Raw genomic sequence first — 17,091 nt, forward strand, 5'->3', positions numbered from 1 at the left:
TGGGGGGGGCTGGCACCTACTGGTCACGGCCAGGTACGTGGTGGTCTGCACCTCTCCAGCTGCGTTGCGGGCGAAGCACTGGAACATGCCGGTGTCGTCGGGGACCAGCCCGCTGATCTGCAGGCTGCCGTCCTCCAGCAGCTGGAAGCGGGTCAGCTTCTCCAGGTGGATGAGGGCAGCGTCCTTGTACCAGGCCATCTCGGGAGGGGGGACACCTGCAAGGGTAGAGCCACGTCAGGCACAGGGTCACAGCAGCACAGGGAGGGGCCTGGGGAGCAGCTCACCTTTGGCTTGGCAGGGGATGGCCACCACCTTCTCCATCTCGGCTGTGATGTGCCTCTCCGGCTCCTTGATGAACTGCGGGGGCTCTGCCAAGGGAATGTGGTGATGGGCAGGGGGCTGGGGCAGAGCCGGGGTCCTTGGACCACCCCGGTGACCCGCCTGTCCCTCCCCAGCTCAGCCCCGGTCAGGAGCTCACCCAGGACGGACAGGAAGGCCCCTGCAGCCACGGCGGGGACGCTGCTGCTGCGCAGCACAGCCTCGCACTCGTAGTAGCCGCTGTCGCCCAGCGCCGGGTGCAGGATGGTGAGCCGGCGGCTGTAGTCGCTGATCCCGCTGGAGAGGGGCACCCCGTCCTTCTTCCAGATGATGTGCAGCTTGATCAGCGGCCTGGGGGGGCCAGGAGTGTGTCAAGACACAGCCCCAAGCGCTCACTGAGCCATCCATCTCCCTCCATCCCGCAGGACTCGGGAGATGTGGTGGGAAAGAACCTGGGGGCACTCAGCTCCCCCACACCTCCCTGTAGGACCCAGGAGTTGTGGTAGGAAGGGACTTGGGAGCACCCAGCCATCCATCCTGCATGACCCAGAAACCTTGGTGGGAAGGGACCTGGGGGCACCCAGCCCTGGGGTGGGTAATGCCAACAGGGAGATCCCCCATCCCCATTCCCATCCCCATCCCACTATTCACCTGGCATTGGCCACACACTCCATGGTCACCTCCGAGGTCCCGGCCACCACGCTGGTGTTCCTGGGTGGGACAATGATGGTGGGTGCGATGGGATCAGCTGGGCCACCCACATCTGGGGAGAAGGAGGCCAGAGGGACAGCCATGAGCACCCCCTGCCCACCCTGGCGAGCCCCAGCCCCCAGAGGAGGCACCCAAATCCTTGGCATGGATGAGACAAAGGTGGCAGGGACCGAGGGTCCCTCAGGGTGCCTTGCCAGCTCTCCCTGAGCCCTCTCCCCCCATGGGAGCCCACGGCACGGCCACCAGGCAGGGAGGAGGGAGTACATAAAGCAAAATGATGGCACCAATAAAAAACCCTCATGTAGGCGCTGTAAAAACACGATCAGCTCGAAAGCTGCTGATAGAGCTGAATCCATAAACATGGGCTCTGGGATGTTTATGGCGCTCCGGGACGCCGAGGGATGGGAAAACAGATTAATGGGGAAGGGGGACAGTCAGAGCCCATCACGGAGAGGGATAACCCTCATGGAGCAGTGGGAGGGGATGTGGGTGAGAGTCTGACAGGACTGATGCCACTTTGGGGCATCTCCCATGGGATGGGCTGTCACCACCCAAACGGGTCGTGGAAGGACCAAGGGAACTAGAAGGATGAGGCTACAGGGGTATCCCCCAGGAAGGGGCTGATCTGGAGCACCGGGGGTGAGAGAGGGGAACACAGGGCAGGGGTGACACTGCAGCACCCCATCCCACAGCCCATTCCCAGGGCATGGTCAGATCCAGCTGGAGCAGGAGTGGGAGCTCTGCCTGTGACACACCAGCACCTGCAGCTCAGCCCCGAGTGCCTAAATAAATTCTGAGGCAGCTGAACTGTTGTGTCAGCAGAAGCTGGAGCCTCTGAGGAGATTTACTGCAAATTAAATTTGGGGGGGAGGCAGGGTGTGGTGGTGGGGGCAGGCCGGGGGTGGGCAGGGCTGGGGGGGCAGTGCCCCCCACACTCACTGGCCACAGTCAGGGTGATGGGCTGGCTCGTCTTGTTGTCCCCGTTCTTGTCATTCACCGCCTGCACGTAGTAACGTCCCGCGTCCGGGGCCACCGTGGACAGGATGACCAGGGTGTTCTCCAGCGTGATGGCTCTGTGGGAGGAGACAGGGATGTGAACCCAATGGGGACAGAGACACAGCGAGTTGGGACCCTCATCCCCACCCAGCCCCTCACCTGCCTGGGGAACACCCACATGGGACCCCCCAGCCTTCCTCCCACCTGCCCCAGCCACCAACCCCAGGATGGGGGGAACCAAGCCCCCCCATTCCAAGCAGAGCCCGTGGGATGGTGTAGATTCATAGGACTTTTCTTTTTTTTTCTTTTTTTTTTCTTTTTTTTTTATTTTATTTAATGGAACGATCTAATCTACTGGAAACATAAAATGCTTTGGGGAATATATTTTTTTACCATTAAATATGAGATAAAGGAGTTTTATCTCCTCAATCCCGCTTTGCAAATCGAAAGGAGACCAGTTCAATTCCTGCATAATGGGGGTTACAAATTCAATTCCTGCACGCTGTGGCTGCCAGTGCCGGGCTCCAGCAGCACCAGGATCTACCACAGCCCCACGGGGACACCTGGCACACGTGTGTGTGCCATGCTCGGCTCCATCACACCCTTTTGCCTGCCTTCCTCCCTCTTATTTTCATTTTTTATTAAAAAATTCATTTCTCTGCTGACAAACAGCCATTAGAAACCAAGTCTGTCCTGGGGCTTTAGCACGATGCGCTTGAGACGTTGGTTAAACATCCCTAGTGCAGGGACAAGGGGAAATGCAGCCCCCTGGGTGCGGGAGGGATACTGGGGGGGATACTGGGGGGGCCCAGGGGTACTCACATGCGGCTGCTGGGGGAGATCTTCCGCCCCTCCCGGAACCAGGTGACCTGTGGCTGCGGGAAGCTGGCGATGCGGGGCGCGCGGATAACGGCCGCCTCCCCGTGGGACACGCTCTGCTGCGTCTCGCTGTCCTCGAAGCTCCCCATGTCTGCAAAACGTGGGGGAGAACCGTGTCAGGGGCTGGGGAGAGGCCGGGAACGCGCCCGGGGATCCAGCTCCGGGTCTGGCAGCAGAGAAGGCTGGAGGCTGCAGGGAGGGGCTCCCCAGTGGGTGCAGGGGGGCTGCTCCGGGGTCTGCTCTCTGTCCTCTCCTTGGCTGGGGCAGCTTGCCTGGGCCACGGTGTGGGATGGTGGGGGGTGGCTCAGATCCCACAGTCTGTTCCTCAGGATCATCCCTCTAACACCTGGAGCTGTGCAGCCCCATCACACACTCAACAGGGGACCCCTGTCTGTGTGTTCCCTACCAAGCAGGGGGTGCAGCCACAGCAAGGAGGGCTCAGTCCCACAGCTCTCTGGCCTCTCTCCATGTCCCAACCCATGGCCTAGCACTGGGAGCATCCCAGCATGACCCTGACTCCATGGACAAGGATGGGACACAGCTGCCTCCATCCCACCCCACCATTCCCAGGCTGGAAGCACACAGCAGTTGAGGGAGACAGAGGGAAGCAAGGGGCATGGAGATGGGGGGGGCAGGGGATTTTTATTGACTTCCCTTAATTGCTGTAATTAAAAACATGTAAAGAATCCTTTTTTAACGACTTTGCCATTATCATTAGTTGTTAGCACAGCTGCCTTATTAATTTCTCATTAGCTTCCTGATTTGTCACTGCTCCTCAGGAGGTGTTTAAGGGGATGGGACGGGGGCAAGCCAGAGGAAAGGGATGCCAGAGAGGGAGAGAGCCACCATCCCAGGCCTCAGAACTCTCATCTGCTCCTTAAATCTCTGGACATTCCTGCCAGTGTCACCCCAGGGATGCTCCAGGCTCACATGTGCTGGTGATAAGTTGCACCAACACCAGAGCTGTCCCACAGTGCCAGGAGCTGGGTGTCCCCATCTGGTCCCCACGGAGTAGGACGGTCACTTACAGGCCACCTGCACCTCAGTCTGGCGCTGCAGCAGGGCTCCCATCCGGTTGCGGACGATGCAGCGGTAGAATCCGGCGTGTGTGCGGTCCAGAGAGGTGATCATGTACCTGCGGGAGACAGGAGGCACCTCAGCGGTGTGGGGACATCCACGGCACCGGCACAGCCCCCCGGAGAGGCTGCAGGTCCTACACAAGCCCCCCACTTACTGCTGGGCAGCAGCACCCGTGCCATGTGCCAGCTCCTTCCCTGAGCTGCTGTTGGGACCACGCGTACTACATATATGTGTGTGTCCGTGCAGGCATGTACATTTGCACACACACACGTGTGTGCATGCTGGGGAGACACCCCAGTGCCCCTCACTGCCACAGGGGGACTCCTGGCCACACACAAGGAGGTGCTTTTGCTGCACCACACATGCAGCGTGAGCCAGGGCTGGGATGTGACCCACCACCATGAGCTGGAGGCGCTGGACAAGTGGCTTCGAGCTGTCAAACACCAGGGTGGCTCCTGAGGACTGGCACCCCTTGTCCTGACCCCTGCACTGAGCCCCAGTGGTGACACCGGGGTCTGATGGTGTCACTCAGCCTGGACCTGAGAGCAGCTGAGCCCAGCACTGCTCTGATGAGTCATGGCTGAACCCCCTTATCATCCCCACCCCTGCTCTTATCAGCCGCCAGCACCAGCAGACGAGGAGCAGATAAAGGAAATAACCACATCCCCACTCGCCCGCCCCCCGAGCATCATCCCAGTCCCCAGCTGGACCCTGCAGCCACCAGACCACCCAGAGCAGGAGGAGGAGCTCCTGCTCCCTCACCCCAAAATCTCTGGGGGGCCGGGCAGGTGCTGCAGCGTTGCCATCCCCGACGGGGAGCGCTCCGAGATAAAGCAGAGAGGGAATAAATAAGCCAAAGCTTCAGCCCCTCCTTGCCCAAAAATCTAATCTTGCGTTGTTAAACAGCGCGGGCTGTGATGTTTCGGCCAGAGCTTGTTTGCTCTTTCTGAGAATCTGCAGCGAAATTAAACTTTTTCATAAGACCTGAGGAGCACAGTTTCCCTCCGCCGGGAAGCGCAGTTGGGCCCCGCGCCCACCTCCCTTGCACGGGAGATGGGGACAGGGGGATTGCAGGGCCCCGCCTCGCCCGGTGGCACCAGGGAGATGGGGTGGGCACGGCAGGACTGGCATCAAACCCGCTGGTGACACTCGCCCACCCACGCGGAGCGCTGGGGTCACTCGTCCCCGCGGGAGGAGGGAGGGTGCCCTCTGGGGACGAGTCCTTGAGTGTCACCGCTGATATTTAAAAATGCTCCCCAGAGGCTTTAAATAAGATATTTCAATTCCACGGAGCTGTCAGTGGCGGATGCCGACGCCAGGAATAATGGGCCCGCTCTCCTTGCGGTGTCCTCGTTAATAAATCACACCGTGACTCCCGAACACACGCACACGGACGGACGGATGGACGGATGGACGGACACTCGCTGATGCTCAGCAGCGGCAGAGGGGCACGTGTGTCCCCAAACAGACCCCTGTGCACCACATCCCCTCCAGACCCTCATCCTGGGAGGGGGACGGCGCAAAGCCCCTGGCACAGCCCACGGGACCCAAACTGCCCCCACCCTTGGAGCACCCACAGGCCCTCGGCAGCACTTTGTTCCCCCACGCTGGGAGCCAGGACCCCTCCATGGGCAAACAGAACCTTTGCCCCTCCCATGGGGACACTCCTGCAGATCCAATTAAGGGGCCTGGTCCCCCCCCACAGGAGCTGGAGGAGCTATTAAGCAGCAGCACTTTCACACACACCTCAGCGGCTGAAAATAGCCTGGAGAAAGGAAATCAATTCCCAGCGCAGCCCGGCCCGCAGTCATCAACCAAACCAGCACAGACTTTGTTCTCTCCCGCTCGCCTTCCATGGAGGCTTTTATCCAACACCACTTGGATTTGATTTCCTTCCCCCATCATGCCTGGCTGGAAGGGGATGGGAATTGATTTCCCCCCCAATGTCACCCCTGATGTCCCCACTGCTGTCACCCTCTCACAGGGGGATGTGCTGCGGGCAGAAGTGGGGAATGTCACCCCATGCAGCCCCCCCAGTTTGAGCCGAGGCCACAGTGGCTCCTCCATGGCCAGGAGCTCCTGGTTCCGTTGTGCCAAGCAGCTCCTCCACCTGGGACCAATCCTGGTGCCCTGACCGGGTGGCTTTGCCCATCCTAACCCTGTTCCAGCCAGGACGGAGGTGAGGTCTGGCCAAGCTCCCAGCACAGCTCTCGCTGCTGACTCCGCTGTTCCAGGGGTTTGTTTGGATGCTCTGTGAAGATGGAGGTTGACAGGGCATCGTCCGTGGGGAAAAGCCCTTCTGCAGCGAGGACTGACCCGTGCTGCAGGAGAACACGCCGATGGAAAACAGCGGTGGCCTCGGGCTCCGTCAGGAAGTGGCTGTGCCCTGCTCAGCCCCAGGGTCAGGAGGGGGCTCCGGAACCAGGAGCCCCGTGCCGGGGGACCAGCGGGTTTGCAGAAGCAGCTTTGGCACCGGATCAATCTGACAGATGGATGGCTGCTCGTCAGGAATGACAACCTCTCCATCCATCCATCCATCCATCCATCCATCCATCCATCCCTGATCCCGTCGGTGAGGCAGGGCAGGGCACAGCAGTGTGACCAGCTCCTCACCGTGCAGTCCTGGCAGGCAGCTCCAACACACAGGGGCACTGCCACGTTCCGGTAGGATTGTTCCCCACTCCAGCACAGCCATGGCCCAGCCTTGGCTGCTGCCGTGCCTCTGTTATTGTAGGGTTGCTGAGAAGCGTGGGGCTGACGCTGCCGAATTATTCTTAGATTGAGGGGGTGGAGAGGGGCCGGGAAAAGCATCAGCCAAAGGATCTGATCCATCAAACTGAAAGCCAGAAGAGCACAGAAATCCGCGAGGTTCTTCCAATGCCGCCCAGTAACAGCAACAGCTGGATCGGATTTTGGGTAGAAGCACATTGGCACAGTCCCCTTTGATTAATATCCTGTATAACGATTAATTAATTCTGGAGGGGACGTGTATTTGAACAGTTACTGCGGGATAATGAAATGTCAAGTGAGCATTAAAACACACTTAGCAGAGGTTTAACGACTCGCAGCATCCGAGTGCACGTCCCGGCACCTCCACCCGCGCCGGGCCAACGCTCAATATGGCTCTAAACGCCCCCCTGGTATTCCATCAGCCCCCGTTAGCTCTGTTATTGGATCTCAATTAGCTCCTGATTGGAACGGGTTCTGTTTTGAAACACGTGGCCGTCGCCTCCCCGCTCGCCTGAAGTGTTTTCCCTCGGTCACGGGAATCGGGCGGGCGCCGGCGGCCCTGTAAATCGCTGCCTCAATTGGCCCTGCCAGAACAATGAGCCAGTTAATAATTAATGCCTGGGTATTAATCAGCCTCCTTCCCGTGGAGCAGGGACGGGGCGGGCGCACGAGCCCCGATCCATGCTGCAGCATCCGGAGGGCTCCGGCACGTCACTAACCAGGAGCTCGGCCATCACCCAGCTCTGGTGGCATTCCCGAGTCTGAGAGTTCCCTGTCCATCTCCTCCGTGGCTGCCTGGACATCCCCTCCATTGCCATCCCACCACGTGCCTCCTGCCAGCCCCGATGCCAGTGTGGCTCCCTGGCACCGCTGCCTGTTGCCAGCAATTCGCTGCTGTTCGACTCACTACCGGCCCCACCGTATCCCGCCCAGTTCCAAACGAGGCACGAGACAGACAGTCACCTGCCAGCCACAGCAATTCCCAGGAAAAATAACCACCCTAAATGCTGCCCATTACCACTCATGCTACCTCCCCAGCACTCGCTGGAGGCTGCCGAATTGTGGGGATGCCCAGAAGGTGGACACCAACCAGGCTGAGCCACAAAGCACCTAGTAACTCCCTGGCTGGGCTTTCACGACACCTGGCTGCACCCCTCCAGTGCATCATCTCCCTTATTAATATGCATGGCATTAGCTCCCACAGAGGAGAAGGCGGGCTTTGCACCTGGGCTGCAAAGAGCTGGTCCCAACCCAGAGCAAGGATCACGCCCTGGCAGCAGCTGGGCACATGTGGGGTCAGCAGGTAATCCAGGGGTGGACTGCTCTGTTGCCCCCAGGTCAGGGGTTTTTAGAGGCTTCTGGCTCCGTATTTTTAACATAATTTGGGGGACAAACTATGGCATCAAAAATCATTTGGGGGCCTCAATGGGCCTTAAAGGCTTGGCAGGGTCCTGCGTGTGCCTGCGTGTGCAGCTGCTGTGTCCCTGCATCCTGGGGGACACGCACCCCAAAATGGTCCAGCAAGGAGAGAGGGGCTGAAGAGCCACAAATCTGCCCCAAATCTTGGTGAGCCCATGCAGAAAGGCTCCTGAAAGGAGATGGGAATGGATCAGATGCACCACGTGCTGGAAAATCCACCCTGGGGCTGGCAGGGTGTGGCAGTGGGAGGCTCTGTCATGCCAGCCCTGCTTGGCTGGGGGGAGCTGAGGCAAAGCCAGCCGGTGTTGGAGATGGAATTACTCTTTTCCAAGATCCCAGCAAAGGGAGCTCTTAGGAAGAGATGGGGGATGCTTTAGTAGCTGCTGCGCTCCTGCACCAGCTGCAGAGGGGCATGAGGAGAGGCACGAGGGCTGATTTAGGAGCTAGGAGACGCATCCCTACGGATGGGAGTCTGTCCAGAGGTAATCTATGTGTAAGGTAATTTCCGACGGCAGCAGGACTCGATGCAGCCCTTAATAGGACAATCTCATGTGATAAATTACCAGACCCAACTAATCTGCATGTTAAATTTCTTGTATGAGAAATAAATATCCTCAATTCACCAGAGAAGCGCCTTCCTTCCGAGGATTTCATTAAAGACATCAAGCTGCCTGATTTGCATGTTATGATTCCTCGTACGAGGAGCAGTCGGGCTCTGGAGAGCTCGTGGAGAGCCTGGCACTGGGGAGATTATGCAGGGAAAAACAGAGCTGGCCCTGCACAGCGGTGCCAGGGCCAGGCTGTGTGGGCAAGGCTCTGCCACCCGCCCTGCTGTCACCTCAGCCGAGGACACAGCGGGTATCAGGGGGACAGGGTGTCACTGGGGGGTCTCCAGGCTCGGGAGGCAGTGGGGATCCCATGGGAAAGCTGCCTCCTGCACCCCATGCCAGTGGCAGGCAATGGAGGCAGCATGGGGGGGAAGGCAGGGCGGTCCCTGATCCCACATCTCCCACAGGGATGTTCCTGAGGACACAGGTCCATGGGCACACACAGAGCCAGGCTGGTCCCTGATTCCCCACAGTCCCCAGGGATGCTCCCAAGGGAGGATGTCTCCACACACACACACACAGAGCCAGGCTGGTCCCTAACCCCCCTGCAGTCCCCAGGGATGCTCCTGAGGGAGAATGACTCCATGCACACACAGAGCCAGGCTGGTCCCTGATTCCCCGTGGTCCCCAGGGATGCTCCCGCAGGGGGAATCCCTGGCTTCATGTGCACACAGAGCCAGGCTGGTTCCTGATTCCCCACAGTCCCCAGGGATGCTCCCCAGGGGGGATGTCTACACACACAGACACACAGAGCCGGGTCCTTCTGGAGTTCTCATCATGCCTGATCCCCTGGGATGCTCCTGAGGGAGGATGGCTCCGCATGAACACAGAGCCAAACTGCTCCATGATCCCGCCACGGTCCCCAGGGATGCTCCTGAGGGATCAGCTCAGGCCCTCTCTGGCTCGGGGCCAGGGACCTGCCGAGCCCGTTGCCCACCTGGCCCTCTCCGCTCGCCAACAGCCGCTCCGGTGGCAAACTGGCGTCGGAATTGCTGCGGGAAGGAAAGGGCGGTCGCCATGGAAACACGCTGCCAAACTGGGAGAGCGGCTCGTTCCCTCGGAACGTGGCGTGAGCTCCTCCGACCACCAGCGAGGATGAAGTGGGGCGATCTGTGGGGAGCGGGGGGGCCGCGAGCCCCTGCCCCCAGCCCCAAAATGGGCACAGTGCACACGGGTGACTGCAGACGGCGGTGCTGGTGGTGCTGGCCCTGCTCAGGAGACGGTCTGGGGAGCAGCGGTGAGGACGAGGAGGATGAAATGCTTGGAGACACACTGCTCTGTCCGGGAACCACGAGGCGATGCCACCAAACGTGGCTGGGAACCACAAGGTGATGCCACCAAGCCCAGCTGGTCCCAGGGCACAGCCCCCAACAGCACACTGCCCTGCTCCAAAGCCTCCCTCGTGGGCACAGCCGGGCCCTGGGAAGGTCCCTCCTGTCCCTGGAGTGGAGACACGCCAGGGGACACACACCAGCACCAAGCTGGGAGGGACTGGCTGCACCCTGTGTCCTTCATCCACACCACCACCATTCCTGACCCCACATGGCCTGGAGCATCCCCGAGCCTCCCCGGCCATCAGCACCAGCCCTCCCCTCTCCAAGGATTACTCTGTTTCTAAACTCGTTAACTTTTAATTACAACCTTCCCACTGCCTGAGCGGGCTGGCTCCGCGCCACCGACAGCTCTATTAAAATTCAATTTCTGCCCATCATAACTAATTTTGGTCCTTTGCTTTCTCACCAGCAGCCTCCAATGCCAGGCAAGACAGCCAAACACTCGTCTCTACAGTCCAAATCCCCACGGAGCCGCGGGCAGAGCGCAGGGATGCCGGCAGGTTCCTCGGAGCCAGGCAGGGATTTGCACGGCAGTTCTTTGCTTCATTTGCTGCGCTGGGTTTGTTTGGGTTTTCCCCGCGTGTTTGTTTGTTTTCTCGCTTCCTTCCCTAATCCTTTCTGGCTGGATGCTGGAGCTGGAGGCGGGGGCCAGGGGCTCCGGGGGGAAGGGAGTCACCTTGGAGCAGGGATGCAGGGATGTGGAGCTGCCCAGCATCCCAGAGCAAACACCAGTGCTGGCCTCTTTCCTACAGAAGGATAAACTGAGGCACGGAGCAAACCCAGGAGAAATCCAGGAAAGGAAGTCAGAAGTCCCCATTCCAGGTTTGGAGGTGCCCCCCAGGAGCCCCATCCGCTCTCCCAAAACCGACAGGGAAGAGCCCAGGGACGGGATCCTGCACCTTTGTCCTGCCTGGGAATGAGCTGTCACTCCTGACAGGTGAGAGCTGTGGGAATTGTGGAGCTCAAGAGGTCTCTGAGCTTCCACACCAGAGCTGGGGACAAGGGGCCCATCCCACCGGGCATCTGGCACTGGTGCCAACACCCAGCACTGAGCTGGGGGCATCGGGGCCATGACAGACCATGGCTTAGTGGGGGCCAGCCCCCAAGGTCCCCAGGGACGGCCAGGGCTCCAGGATCCCACCACGGCACCGTGCTGGGGAGGGGATGTCACCCAGCCACACTATCTCTGTTCCCGGCATCCCGGAGCAGCCCCGCGTTGCTACAGCAACACGAAGCCTTTGGATTCGATGCCTTTAAAGGGGGAATGGCTTGTCTCAACCTGAATTATTGATTAAAACAGAGAGGATGACACACGCACTCAGAAGAGACAGCAAGAGGTGCCCGCCTTGATTTAAAAGCCAGCTCCAAGGGGCTGGAGTTGTGGCGGGATTAGTTGGCACACGGGGCTGGATGCCTGGATCTTGCCACTCTCTCCTGCCACCCTGTCTTGCCCCTTCCCTGGTCTAGCTGTTCCCAGGGAGCCACGAGCCGGCTGTGATCCCCAGCCCGGTGTTAAGGTGTTAATCCGCTTGTGCAAACACCTCCTCCCCGGTGTTGACCTGCTTAAATTCCCCATTTGCTCTCCAAACAGAGCCAGCAGCTCCTGAACTGCCAACTGCTGCCTCTGTGCTGCCTGCCGGGATGGCAGCCCTGGCAGGTCCCACGGTGTGCCAGGTGGGATTCACCACAGGCAGCATCAGTGGGGACTCAGAGTCCCACGATCATTCAGGTTGGAAAACACCTCCAAGACCGAGTCCACCCTGTGCCCGATGCCCACCTTGTCCCCCAGCCCAGAGCACTGAGTGCCATGTCCAGTCCTTCCTTGGACACCTCCAGGGGTGGGGACTCCAAACCTCCCTGGGCAGCCCCTTCCAGTGCCTGACCACCCTTTCCGGACTCACCGGTATTCCAGGGAGAACTTGGTGAGCTCCCGGCTGTTGTGCAGCCACTTGAACTCGAGGGGCCAGCTGCCCTCGGCCATGCACGTCAGGACCAGCCTGTTCCCCTCCAGGTGCACCTGGCTCCGCACCGGCTCCGTCTTGAAGTAGGGGGAGACATCGTCTGTGGAGAGAGGAGGGACAGGGGTGAGGGACACGCCAGCCCCACATCCCACCGGCCCCACATCCCACCAGCCCCANGCTAACATGAATATTGGGGATGGGATCTTTCCCAGCTCCACCAAAACCCTCCCATGGCATCATCATTACCTGACTTTGTAAACCCATTGAAACATCTGATCTCATTTGGGCTAAACCCAAACAATTCTTCCCTGTGAGGGTGGTGAGGCCCTGGCACAGGTTGCCCAGAGAAGCTGTGGCTGCCCCATTCCTGGAAGGTCACACTGGAGGGGGCTTGGAGCAACCTGGGCTAGGGGAAGGTGCCCCTGCCCTTGGCAGGGGGTGGAATGAGATGATCTTGAGGGTCCCTTCCAACCCAAACCATTCCATGGTTCTTTGGGCATAACCATAATCCAGCAGCCCCCTCCCTGTCCCCCTGCCCTGGCCCTTGACCCCCCCCCAAGCCATTCCACAAGCCCACGGACGAGGGCTCAGCCCACTGTGGGTTTATCTGAGCTGCTCCTTTGCTTTATTCCTGGCTGCCTTTGTAGCATCTCCGAAGCACCAAGCTTTTAACTCGGGGGGTGAAGGGGCGGAGGGGCTGGGAGCAGAGCGAGGCAGAACCACTTACTCCTCTCCTGTTTTATTTGCTAAGTAAAACTATAAATCGAACCACACAGCTCCATTTTCTGCTTAACAAATGGAAGCCCTTTTACTTCAAAGGCACATTCATATTCCCCAGCAGCTTTCAAGTGCACGTTCAATCACGGCTTCGAGTTTTTTCTTTGGGGTAGGGCTTCGCTTTCTTGTCTGCGAGAGCTGAATTCCTGCCACGGATCTCTGCACTGTGGGCTCAGCCCACTCCAGTGCCCCACCACCCTGGGGGGTGCCAAGAGTGTGCAGGAGCTCAGAGGCGCCCAGACACCCCCAGATCTGCACGGGGGGGTCCCTCTCCTCACCGGGATCCCGGCTCCTGCACACCTGCCTCGCTGTACCCACGTGGAAATGCCCACTGGATTTACACCCTGTCCTGCCTGGCAAAGGGGTGGGCACGGTGGTGCTGGATGCCAGGCAAGTCATTAGGAAGAGAAGCAGCAGCTTGTGGCTCGTTAATTTAATCCTCCTCTCTGACCTTCAGCAGTGCTGGCTGGAGCGGGCAGCCCTTATCCCAGTGTCCCTGCCTCAGGTCCGGGCTGGATCCGGACACTGGAGCATCAGGGCACCACACAAAGCTGGTGTGGGGCACTAGGGCTGAACCCCACAGTAGCCCAGCATGGCCCAGAGGGCACAGGGGCAGAGTGGTGCCCAGTGGCACCATGGCACTGTCTGTGCCCCCTGTCCCATGGTTATGTGGTTCCCCAGCCCAGAGAGCTCGTGGCAGCTGCGCTGCGGCTTTCGGGGTGCCCAAGGAATGGGCACACGTGTGCTGCTGGGCAGAGCAAGCCAGGCCCACGGGAACAGCCCAGTGCAGGATCCGTGTCCCTGTGCACGCGTGTGCGGGGGTGGGCACACGTGTCCCCACCACAGCCTGGCAGGAGCTTGACCTGCAAGGCTGGAGTTTCGCCCACGTTGGGATGGAGCCTTTGGGATTACGGCAGCGCCCAGATGGGGACGTGGCACAGCCAGGTGACAGCTCTGCATCCAAACACCTCCTGCATGAAACCAGTAAATGAGCCATGGACCAGACTGGGGTCCACTGGGCACCATGCAGTTGATGCATTGCTCCAGCAAGGATCCAAGCACGGCACAGCAGGCTGATCCCCAGGGACTGGTGGTCCCCAGGGAGCCCAGGGAGCTCAGGGTTGTACTGGCAGTGTCTGGCCAAGCGCTCCAATGGCACTGTGGGTCTGAGACCTGGTGTACTCAGTGCACCCCTCACACTGAGCCAGCACCCAGGGCCTGGGAGGCATCTGGGAGGTGTCCTGGAGGCATCTGGGAGGTGTTTGGGCAGCGTTTGGGAAGCAGGGTGCTCCTGGCACACCTTCCCCTGGGCCTGCCCGCCGTTTGCATACATCCTAATTTGATTTTAAGCAGCTAAGGCTCATCGCGCTTTGAAGCGCCCGAGCCATCTGTTCTGCATTAAGGGGTGAAAAACGGTGCAGAGGAGGAGAGGCGGCTCCTAATTCCGTATTGATCGTGCCGTGCTGATCCGCCCGCGAAGGTCACGGCGGCCGCCCCGCACCCAGGGAGTCAACCCCCCCCAAGCACGGCAGGGGACAGCGGGCATGGGGGTCCCCGGTGTCTCTTCCAAGGGGTGAAGGCGGCACTGAGCTCTGGGAGTGAAATCCTCATCCTCCTTCTGGGAGCCCTGTGCCCCTGCAGGGACAGTGCTGAGGGTGGCAGGAGGAGAGGAGGACCCTGGGGAGGGGAATGCAGCTGGTTTAGTGCCAACATCTCCAGAGAGGCCTCCAGGAACAAGACCAGGTGTTCCTGGTGTTCCCCTGCCCACCAGCTCTCAGAGGGGAGAAGGGTGGGAGCAGTGCTGCCCCCCTGCCCTCAGTCCCTCCTGCAGCCCCCCTGCCTCAGTTTCCCTCTGCTCTCTGGCAGCACTGGGCATCCCAGCTCTGCTCCCTGGGGACAGCTCCTCTCTCCCACCATCCACTACAGGTGATGGCACCACCACATCCAGGGTGTGTGGGGTGCTCACCACCTCACCACGGAGCCAGCACGGACAGGGGCTGCCATTCCCCCCATCCTGGACCCAATGGGAGGGTTCCCGGTGGGTGACAGCCACATCCCCCCCCAAAGGAAGGGTCATTACTGCTCATTCCGCCTCTCCCCCATCTGTTGTGGCTGTTTACACTCCGCTTGCTAATTAGAGGCTAATTAGTTGGTGCAGAAATTCATCACTTTCCAAACACAGGCGGCAGCGAGGGGCGTCTCCGGGAACATCTGCACATCTGCCGGCGGCACGGGACGGTGCGGAGCTCCTGGAGCGCCGGACTGTGCCACGTCCTGCCACGCTGTGCCACGCTGTGCCAGCCCAACACAGCCCCCTCCACGCAGAAAGCACCAAACTGCTTCATCCCCACCCTGCCCACACTGGTGACCCTGCAGCTGAGCCGAGCTGCCGGTGGGGATGGAGGGGATTCCAAGAGCTGCCAACCGGGAAGGGGGACAGGGACGACCCCAGCCCTCTCCCTCCCCTGCTGATGACATTTTAATGCCAGGCCCTGGCACGGCACTAATCCTGCCTAATGGGATCACAGTCTTGGCCCCTGCACTTTAGTTACATCAGGGCCGGCAGAGCCGGGGCTGAGCCCCGGGCATTAGTGCCAGAGCAGGCACGGATGTAGGGCAGGGCCCCCGAAAGAGCAGTAATGGATCCTAATTCCCGGGCGTAATGGGTGAGCTGGGAACTAAGCTCCCCTCTCCCCAGCCTCAAATCCCCCTTGATGGCAGGGAATGGGGAGTTTTAAGCCTGGAGGAATCCCGGAATGCCTGCCAAGGGCAGGGCTCTGCCCAGCAGCTGCTGGCAGGGGGGAGAAGGAGGGTGCAGCCCCTCCTTTCACCCCCCACAGAGATGAGATGGGGATGGAGGTATGAGATCCCACTCCACAAGTCCCTCTGGTCACCCCCGAAACACCAGCAGCTCATGGGACACCCAGGTCCCCTCCTGCCTGGCACCACGATCCCGGGGACAACAGAGTCCCCCTCCCTGCCTGTGTTCTGCACAGGGTCACCCTCTGCTGCCCCTTAGGGACAGGGGTCACATCCAATTGCTGCACTCCCCAGCTGGCTCATTGGAAGCTGATCAGTCCAGCGCCCATTCTGCTAATTCCTGTGAATCAGTGGGATGTGCTGGGCATCCCAACCAGCACCAGTGGGATGCCCTGAATCCAACCCACCTGTACCTGCAGGCTCCAGGCGCCCCATGGAGCCCAACCAACACCAAGGACCAGCACCTGCCTCGGGGAACACAGCACCATCACCTCTCTCCTTCCCAACAGCCCCTCTCTGGTCTCACCAGGATGTGGCTGGTGCAATCCTGGGAAGGGATCACTCTGTTGTCCACACTCCTGGACCACAGAAGAGGGGACAGAGCCATCTCCCTGCTCCCATGAAAACTTCCCAGGGCTCCCCCATCCTTTTCAGGGCACCACCACCCAAAAAGGAGGATGGCAGCCTGGAAAGGAGGGTGCCAGCCCTTCGGGAGCACTGGCACGACCACCTGGCACTGCCAAGGACCAACCTCCCGCTCTACCCCCCCCGGAACAGGGAGATGGAGCTAAATCTCTTCGGCATCAGACTCTCGCTGGCTCCGCAGCACGAAGAGATTAAAAAACAATAAAGAGAAAACGAAACCCTCCGCTATAATTACCAGCCTTTAGCCGCCAGCGGAGGCAGGAGGGAGGGAGGGAAGGAGAGAGGGGGAAAAAGAAACACAGGAGAAGAAGAAATCCACTAAAATTTTAATAGGAACCACTGCATTTAATTTAACGACACATTTTTTCAATTACCAGAATAATTGTTTTATTCATAAAACGAGTTTCAATAAGAGGGTAATTTTCCTTTGTTTTTATTATTCATTTGTGGAACATATTCCCGGCGCAGCTCCCCGGCGCCGCGGCAGCCGCTCCGCATCCGGGGGGCTGGGAGGGGGGAACATCACGGGGGCAACCCATGGCCCCCAGATACAGCACCCATGGGGGACCTCAGTGTCCCCGAGCACCCCGGTGGGGTCACAGCCTTGGCTGGGTGTGAGGAGAGGTGGCCCCAGGGGATCCACCCTGGCCAAGGGGCGCTGGGGACACAGTGGTCCCCGCTGAGGCCACCTCGGCAAGATGAATCCCCAGGGCCGTGTCCCTGCCCAGGGAGTCACATCCCCTGCTTGTCGGATGCCAGCCTGCGGTTGGGAAGCATCAATTTTTCAGTGGATGCTGGTAAAGCCACTGGGTTGATTAAATGACGTGTCCCCACAGGCACTGAGGGCACGGAGCCACCACAACACCCCGGCAC

The 17,091-nt window shown here is 59.9% G+C and overlaps 2 protein-coding genes across 2 annotated transcripts in view; one reads left to right on the forward strand and one right to left on the reverse strand.

The window, feature by feature from the left end:
- LOC103755879 (protein sidekick-2) overlaps positions 1-12,221 on the reverse strand; it is a 26,021-nt gene extending 13,800 nt beyond the window's left edge. Inside the window, exons 1-8 of the mRNA XM_029960107.1 lie at positions 11,977-12,221; positions 3,933-4,039; positions 2,848-2,995; positions 1,969-2,102; positions 970-1,081; positions 479-669; positions 285-368; positions 21-215 (exon numbers count right to left, since the gene is read on the reverse strand). Coding sequence (XP_029815967.1) covers positions 21-215; positions 285-368; positions 479-669; positions 970-1,081; positions 1,969-2,102; positions 2,848-2,995; positions 3,933-4,039; positions 11,977-12,221 — 1,216 coding nt within the window. The remainder of the gene's footprint in view (positions 1-20; positions 216-284; positions 369-478; positions 670-969; positions 1,082-1,968; positions 2,103-2,847; positions 2,996-3,932; positions 4,040-11,976) is intronic.
- Positions 12,222-14,836: 2,615 nt separating this feature from the next.
- The window catches only part of RPL38 (ribosomal protein L38), a 61,108-nt gene continuing 58,853 nt past the window's right edge, over positions 14,837-17,091 (forward strand). The window contains exon 1 of the mRNA XM_029960108.1: positions 14,837-14,851. Within this exon, the coding sequence (XP_029815968.1) occupies positions 14,837-14,851 (15 nt within the window). The remainder of the gene's footprint in view (positions 14,852-17,091) is intronic.

Source organism: Manacus vitellinus, unplaced genomic scaffold, assembly GCF_001715985.3.
Source record: "Manacus vitellinus isolate BGI_N305 unplaced genomic scaffold, ASM171598v3 scaffold_24_pilon, whole genome shotgun sequence".
NCBI lineage: Eukaryota > Metazoa > Chordata > Aves > Passeriformes > Pipridae > Manacus > Manacus vitellinus.